This window comes from Hyalella azteca, unplaced genomic scaffold (genome assembly GCF_000764305.2).
Source record: "Hyalella azteca isolate HAZT.00-mixed unplaced genomic scaffold, Hazt_2.0.2 contig90, whole genome shotgun sequence".
Classification (NCBI taxonomy): domain Eukaryota; kingdom Metazoa; phylum Arthropoda; class Malacostraca; order Amphipoda; family Hyalellidae; genus Hyalella; species Hyalella azteca.
Window position 1 is genome coordinate 28705 of NW_025930451.1, and position 8979 is coordinate 37683.

The 8979-nt window shown below is 44.1% G+C and overlaps 1 protein-coding gene across 1 annotated transcript; it reads left to right on the forward strand.

The window, feature by feature from the left end:
* The first annotated feature begins 2333 nt into the window (after positions 1–2333).
* On the forward strand, positions 2334–8979 carry LOC108681356 (basement membrane-specific heparan sulfate proteoglycan core protein). The gene is made up of 4 exons (XM_018170374.2): positions 2334–2571; positions 2985–3160; positions 3608–3764; positions 8647–8979. Exons 1-4 carry the CDS (start codon positions 2434–2436, stop codon positions 8716–8718), a joined length of 543 nt encoding a protein of 180 aa, XP_018025863.1. The 5' UTR covers positions 2334–2433; the 3' UTR covers positions 8719–8979.

The window sequence follows — 8979 nt, forward strand, 5'->3', positions numbered from 1 at the left end:
TTTCAACCTTCAGGCTGTGGTGTTAATNTACTTGTAATGAATAAATTAAAATGATATATATCATGAATCCCTGGTTAAAGCGTCGTGATTTGAGGTTTGAACAGTCGAGCCATAAACGAGGAAGGGTAGAACAGTGAAGGAAACACAATGGGTTTGGCCCAAAAAAACACAATGGTATTTACCCAAATTAAAAAGTTTATGTCCAATCAATATACTGAAGTTATTCCCAAGTGACAATAGGAACGTTGTTTACTGTTCTTTTACCTGCCTAATTTGGCCCCGCATCTGAGCCTATATCAAAGGAGTTCAAAGTTTTATTCGCTCAATACCTTTCGGATGTAAATCCTCATATGTTGTTGGTTAACAATTTTAGAATCGGCTCGTTTTTCAGTTATAAGGACACTTTTCCTGTTCTTATGCGATCGTTACTAGTTTACAGATATAGTTGTGCTCAGTGTGCATTAACGTAAGTGGGTATGACGTCACGCAATTTCTATACTATGCTGGCTGAGCATAAAGACAGGAGTTATAGAACGGGGAACCTACTTGCAAATCCTCCTCACTCTGCTCTACGTGTTCATGCCGAGCAGTGCAACACCTCTGTACCTGATAGTGATTTCAAAGTTCTAGCATCCAAGTCCGGTGTTACTGATCTACAAATTTTAGAATCCCTGTACATGTTCAAACAGAAGCCTAGCCTGAATGCCGCTTTTAGCTCCTTTCCTCTTGAAATAGTAAATAGATATATAGACCCGTTTACTAGCATTCAGTTCATGTCTCATTTGCTTGTTTCCGTTTTAAAATCTGACAGTGGATTTTACTTTACTAATTAATTGTATTTTGGTCTCTTGGACTGAACTTTGCATTATGAACTGACGAAGGAGCTGGACTCCGAAACGTTTTCTCTTATAAAGATATGGTAATTTTTTTTGGCTTTGCCTCTGCTTTTAAAATTGCTGGTTAACTTGCAATTTAAGCAAACAAGAGATTTTAATACTTCTTCAAAGGATAGGTTGGAAAAATCAAATAACGTGTTTTGCTCATCACTCAGCTTAATCAGGAGACATATAATCACATAATATAATCAAATAATGAGCACCGTCAGGCATCACTGAGTATCATTAGCGTGATTGAGCATCTACAGGCATCACTTAGCATCATTAGTTATGACTGAGCATTATCAGAAATCATTAAGCATTGCCAGGCATCACTGAGCATAAGAAAATGTTAAACAAAAGCTATACTCAGTGGAAAAAGTACTTTCAAAGTGGCTGTAGGAAAGAGACACAATTGCAGGAAAGAGACATTAATCGCTGGTTTGAGTGAAGGTCAATGTTTAGGTGTTATGTTTCAATTAAGTGTGCTGAGATCCAGTTGATTTCTTGTATAGGCGTGAATTGTTCAGAAGAATTACAATGAAGCCATTCATTATATGAAGGCTGTTTAAGTCCGGTTTGTGACGTAGCATTTTGGTGTTCCGTACCAGTTCTTCCCGGATGATTTGGTCTTGTGGCTGTCCATTGCATTCGTTTTATGGTTATTCAGAAGCTAGTTGCGCTATGACAGTTGCAAGCCATCGCGTTTGGGTGCGGCGACCCAAAATTTGACTCTCACCTTGCCGCTAAGACGTACTGAGAGCGACTCCCTCAACGTGTCCGCGCACCTGGACCTGGTTTGCGCCCAGTTCCTCGCCAGCGCCCTCCAGCCCTCCCATGCCTCTTTTCACATGGTTTCTGCCCCTCTCGGTGACCGCCCTATGAAAGCCTCGATACAGTCGAGGTTCGGCCATCTTGTCACACCACTCCTGGCAAATGGTATCTTGCCTGCCGTGACATACGGAGAAGCCAAGCGGCCTCTCCGCAGGGAGATTACCTCCCGCGTGGCGGCGACTGACGCCATAAACGCCGTACTTGCTGCCCCGCCAACGCCGATTGCTTCAGTGGAGGCCTCACTCCCTCGCCCCTACCGCTCAGCGTTATCCCAGCTCCGCTCGGGATACTACAAACCAAACAACATGCACCTTAAAGTCACGAGCAACTCTCCCGTCTCCACTTATTGCTTCATCAACAGCGCATATCATTGATCTCCGTCATATCTTTCCATTCCCGCGCTGGTCTTGCGACCATGTAATTAAAATGTAAAAATATAGTTAGAAAAAAATAAATGAACAAATAAAAATAACAACATAATAAACAAAATAAAAATCTATATAATAATAATAAAATAAATAAATACTACCAAAAATATAATAAAAAATAAATGAAAATACGAATGACGTGCAATGGCAAGTGTGAAAATGTAAAACCTGAAAACTTGTAAATAATGTACAAAAAACAAGCCACATTATCTTCAACTTTCAGTGTTGATAGGAATTTGCGTCAATGAATTTAATTGAAGTATCCTCACTCGCAGCCGACTGTGGTGGAAAGCTCCATGGCATCCGCATATTACTTCAGCCTGCCTTCAATGTACCTGGGCAACCTCCTCAACTCCTACGGCAGCCGCTTGCACTACCAGACGCTCTCCGCTGCTCCCACTCTGCCCTTCTCTTACCCTGACGCCGTCATCTCGGTGACAAAGATAATTAATTTTTAGGCTGTAAATTCCATGTCTGTGTCTAGCGGATGTCTATTTCCAAAACGCTGAAATAAATTTTTGTTGATTGGGAGGATTTTTCTAAAGCTGACCTTAAATGAAACAAATGTTTAGAAATCCATGTCTTATTACGACTTCCTGCTTCAATTGAGTTTGTAATCATGATTTAATCCACAGTGATTTGGAGATCGTGAATGAAATTCCCTTACAAGTATTACCTGGGGCAAACTCAACTTTGACACTTTGACTTAGACAAATGTCTGTGTATCCAGTTTATGCTCTAGTTAGAAAACTAGACATTTTCTTACCGAGGTGTCTATGATTATTTTACAGTGACATAGTTCAAATTTTCCAACTTGCAGTTTATAATTTTTTTTCAAATTTCACAGGGCAACAACGTAACTTTAGTGTACTACGCCACGTATGGCTACGGGCAAGCCGTGCGACAGAACCGGTCCGTGCCCCTGGACCCGAACGAATGGTATCTGGCCGCCGAAAAACGCATCACTGCCACCAGGCAACACATGATGGTCGTCCTCCAAAACACCACCAGATTCCTCATCAGGTAAAATCGCGCGTCATGCATATAAGTAGTTGATTGTAACCGTTAAAGAATCTACTAGAATCTAGTAATAAGCTTGACGTTGGTAAGCAAACCAGTTTCATGGGAAAGATTTCACGGAAAAATTCGTCATTGTTGACTTATCATGCTCATGTATTCAAATGAAAAGGATTTCTGATTTGTCTGGATTTAATGTGCGCTCATTTGTTGGAATATTAGAATGAAAGTTCGATGAGAAACGGCTGCATAGACCGCTTGAGCAGGCGTGCAGATGGCGACATCGTTTCTGACTCTGACATTCCTGCTTTGCTGCACGTTTGCCCTAAGAATTACGATGTATAGTTCTGTTCCCGGGTCTAAATTTTATAGTCATAGCGGGAATAGAACCTGTACCGAATGGGTCAATCTCGCAGTCCCAGGCTTTCAATGGCGATGCATAACCTGTTCTAGGGCAGTACCACACTCTTCCGGCACGGGATTGGCTCCGGCGTCTCGGTTTATGCTAGACACAGCAGGCCGACTGGACCCCGCCAGCGGGGTGATAGAGCGGGTGTCGAGCGTCGAGGAGTGCCAGTGTCCAAGAGGTTACACCGGATCTTCGTGCGAGGTCAGTATTTCAGAATTTGTGTTTCCATGTTACATTTAAATTATTTTCACATTGAATCCCTCGTTGATACTCAATTCTTAATTATTATAATTTTATGAAGCGATTATCGTGGCATCCGACGATTATCGTGGCAAACAAATTGCGAAAGCACTTTACACACAAGTTTAATAGCAAGCGAAAAATACAAAGGCACAAGGAAGGGTGAGAAAGGATAAAAATGACTAAACACAAGATTCATTGGCTATACGGAATAGTTCCGTCTTTAGGCAACAAAACATCGGCGACGATGAAGCCGATGGTTAGGAAACCGCCAGAGAGTTTAGGTATTGCTGGCTGGGACCGGGAACGCTCTGTGATGGGCGGTAGATGAACGTGTAGGCTGTAGACGGTACCAGGAGGTCTGCTAATGATGACGAACGCAGTCGTCTTCTAGAAGGCAGATCCGACACGCGCCGCAGACCTTCTGCAAGATAAGGAGGTACCAAATCGTAAAGGCATCGGAACGTCAGAATAGTGACCATGAACTGCATGCGCAGTCAGTGAATATCGCGTAATATCAGCGTCACGTGGTCGAATTTTTGTTTATCGTACACGATTCGTGCAGCAGCGTTCATTACGAGAAGCAGTTTAGTAAGTACCGTGGTCGAAAGTTCATAGAGTTTCATTGCCATGATCCAATCTGGTCGGAATGAGCCCACCACGAGGTCCTCTAGGACCAGACTCGCGAGACAACGGCTGAGCGCCAAAACAAGCGGTTGTGACCATAGCAATATGGTTATTCAAAGAAAGTTCGGTGTCCAGCTCAATGCCGGGGTTGCGAACTAAAGATGCAGGAGTGACGAACTCGTTTCCCACGTGAACAGGTTGGCCAGAAGCTGATGCTGGCGCCGAACAGTCGTAAAAAAATAAGATCGGTTTTTGATGCATTGAGCTGAAACCGGTAGGAATGCACCCAGTCCGAGACGGCGTCTGTGCAGAGAGACATCTGGTCCTGCAACGTCGCAGCGTCAGCCGGCACACAGTAGCCATAGATTTCAGAGCCGTCGGCGATCATATGCTATTCAAACTATTTGAATAGAAAAAATGCAACACGTCGAAAGTATATAACAGGAAGAGGATCGGAGCGAGGAAAGACCCTTGTGGTACGCTGCAAGTGACTAGCAACTTAGTATCCTTAGTATTTGTTTGGGACATAGCAGTCCCAGGCCACGATGGATCGCCGCCTCTGATTATCGTTCATCCGCCCTCATTTGGGCCACTTGATGCACGATGCTGTTGCTTGCTTCTCGCCGCTGGTAGTGTTGCAGGGGAGGTCGATCTGGAATTGTGCTCCGGAACACGTCTAGCTGTCTCTTGAAGGTCTCCAGGGTGAATTCCCCCTCTCTTAGATCCCTTGGTAGGGCGTTGAACAGCCTTGGTCATGCCACGGAGAGTGATCCTTCTCGCAGGGATTGAAATCTGACTGCGGATCTGTTACGCAGGGGAGAGGGATCTTGCACAGTCTCCCCCTTCTCTCGTTGTGATATGTCTGAATCTTGAAGGTCTCGCTCTCGAAGTTTGGCACCATTCCGGTTATCATTTTCCATGTGTACAGAATGACATACCTCTCCCGTCTCCTCTTCAGTGAGTACAGACTCAGTCGCTGTAACCTCCCCCAGTAGTTAAAATTCTCCATCCCTCTGATCCTGGAAGTAAAGGTTCGTTGGACTCCTTCCAGTTGCCGTATTGCGCCTAGTGTGAACGGAGTCCAGAGCTGGCAGAAGAGTGCGTACAAGAAGAGTGCCCGCGTCGAACGCATTGGACTCTATTGCTGAGTTAAGACTCAACTCACCGCAGCATTGTGGCGTGCAGGCCGAATGATGATACGTCAAGCCCACGCAATAAAGTGGCGTGGTCGACCGTGTCAAATGCAGCCGACAGGTCGAGTTGCCGCAATGTCGCCGCCGTCTACTGCTTGCAGAGTATATGAAAGTGCCTTCTGAACGGCGGTTTCCGTCGAGTGGAGATGACAGCTGGCAGACTGAAGGCGAGACATGAGGCCGGACTGCTGAAGATCTGCAATCGGGCCACAACGCGTTCCAGTAGTTTCGACAAAATTTACAGGTTGGAAATGGGCAGATATGATTTGGGATCAGAAGCGTCAATATCTGCTTTTTTGAATAAGAGCGCACTAAAAGCTGATTTGAAGTTTCTGGAACAACACCGTCAGTGATGCAGCGGTTGAAAAGTTCGACCAGACAAAGTGCTAGGGTTTCAACATTAGCCTTAAGTAACGACGGCAGTAGCGCATCACTGGGACACTGCTTGTTAGGCAGCACGTGCACTACAGCGATGATATCGTCAGCTGTGAAGCAAGTGAATTCTTGGAGCACGCAGTCGTACGGACACGACGTAACTGTTGCCCACGGAGAATCGACTGACGACGCTCGCACAACAGAAATTTTGTTTTCAAAAACTGCATGGAATTCTTCCACGCGTACCTCACCCGAAGCATATGACCATTCACTGAAGTAATCGATGGTCGGATATTGCGATCTCGATGAGGTCAACTGGCAGACTTTGATGATCAGCACGCGTGATGACAACGTCCAGCAGTCCGCCCACGTCGATCGTTGGCAAAGTCACGTGACAAACCATGCCGACGGTGGACAGCAGGCCGTTTTGTTGACGCGCCGATGGGCCGTTGACGCGATCCAGTCAAACGTTTAAATCGCAGGTGATAAGTACATGATCGGTGAAGGTCACAAGTCTGGTGAAGATATCGCTCAATTCGATGAAAAATTCGCGCGTCACAGCAACCGATCTGGGACGATAGATGGTTACTGCAAAGCGCGTAAACAAACGCAAGTGACTTTGGCACATATAGCAGCGCAAAGGTCGGGCGCCGGTGTTAAGCATGTTAAGGTCCACACCCATGTTGGCAACGGTAGCTACCCCATCGTAATTATCGGGTTAAGATATTGAGTTGCATTCGGATCCGCGTGCGCTCGACTACCTGAAGTCCTTCAACGCGAAGACGAGCGATGCAAACCGAGTCAGCGTCGCGCCTGGTCTCGGTCAAAGAAGACATCTAGAGAGTGCGAGTTACAGATGTGAAGAAACTCGTCAACCTTCTCATTCAGCGAACAGGTTTTGAGGCAGCCGAACGATAACCGAAGACACGATAACAGGTTTTAATGCCTACGGGTTGACACAGGCCGATGCTCAACAGCAGCCTTCGCAGACGTAGAGTTCAGTGCAAATTACTCCCGCCGTAGCAACGGCTTACTTCCAGTGATGACGAACACACCGTTGTCGCACACTGCTAGATAGGTGGCAGCAGGACGCCTATTTCAGCCGGCACGGCATCCACAATAAGACATGCGAGGCGTGAAGGACGTCGCGATTAATAAATCTATTCTCTCCCAGACGGATTAATTGAGGGCTGTAGCAGCTGACTGCAGGCCAAGCAGTTACTTTTCAGAGTAGGCTTACACGCATTGTACCATAAAATTTCACGTAATTCCAAAGTTCTTCGAAGAAGATGTACTGTGGAATCTAACGTAGTTGTTAGAGAAATTTTTGTATACAACTTTAAGCAAATAGCCGGCATTGAATGCCTGGGTACTTAATTGATGCAGGTTTTTACAAATTTAGGTCCAGCTCCAGTCACAACAATGAAAGAAACTTCCGTGACGCTGCAGCGTCAGCCAAACTCAGCTTAAAGCATGTGCGAAATCCAATGGCATTTCCCGTATCTCGCAGCTGCCGATGCCATTGCCTTCAATATTATTCAGCATAGGAATCCATTAAGAGCATCTAGATGACCCAGCACTAACCCGAAATGTAATTACGTTTCCAGTCAACGTGCTAAGAGTTCTACGAATTAACATTATGGAGCCATATCTGAAATTGGAGCTTAGTGCCCCAGGTTTAATGATGGCAAAAATTTGTTGTCCTTCAGTCAAAGCAACTGGAGAAGGTGAAGCTTATTAGTGAATATTCGTTCAGCAACCAATCGTGCTCACCCAACTTCCTCCTTGACAGAGAAATGCGACCCACGAATAGTTGAATTACAGAAGTTTCCATGAATTTTATCGAAATTTAAAGAATATCTACGGATGTTCATAAATATTCGAGGAGTTTCCATGAATTCACAAAGAATATAACATATATGCAGGAAAAATTGATTCCTGAAAATTTTCCTCCAATTGAAAAAACGTCACCCTATTTTATGGTGAGGATCTCAAGTCAAACAATCCAGAGAATCTGAAAACCGAAGTTCCAGGAAATAGCAAATACCAATTACATAAGTCTATGGAGTTGTTGGGGGAAGTATTTCGGGACGATACGTACATTTTCCATTTGTGGTTGCTCATATATCAGAAAATCAGCACGTATCAGATGGAAAAGGACAAGGTTTAAAGGGCAAGCGGGACAATTTGCAAGGTAATAAGCTCTTGAGAGAAAAAAGGTGAAGGTTTAGTTGCGCTTGGCTGAGCTTCTTGGCTCATTGCAAACAGCAGTCAAGAGAATTAAGACTAAATTCTATTGTGAAGGTGCAGATATCCAGAAATAGTTATCTTTACTTGACTATTAAAGTTAAGGAGAACGAAATCTTTCTGTGATAGTAAATGGTAACGTGAATAACAATATATATATTGAATGAGAGATTTTAGCCTTTTTCTTTGAACGAAACTTTCAAAACACTGTATTTGAGTGGTTCTTTTAAACATGTTTAATATTGACTCAGATTTCTTGCGGTAGCATAATGACGAATTAAGAATCAGACCTTAACTGTCATTAACAACCCATCCACTACGTAAAAAAATATATGCAAAATACGGTATAGCGACTCTTCGAAAAAAAAACTATAATTAATTTATTTGTTTTTCTATTGCAGACTTGTGAAGTCGGTTTTTACCGGAAATCCAGCCCACGCTTCCCGTACGGCCAGTGCCTACCCAACTCCTAGTGAAGATTGGCCCCACATGCTGTTTTTCCTTTAGTATAGACGTGAAAATTGATTGGTGCCGTGATACCTAAAGTTCAGGTTATAATTTCGTGCTAGTGTATTACATGATTTGTTCCAATGAGTGATTGCTCTTATGACAACAAATGTCTCAACATTCATTAAACATGAATGGGTGATGGTGAGGTGTTAAGTGAAGAAGTCGAATTTATCAACCTGGGGCCGTATTATCAAAACTTCGTAAGTACCCAAAATTGACTTACG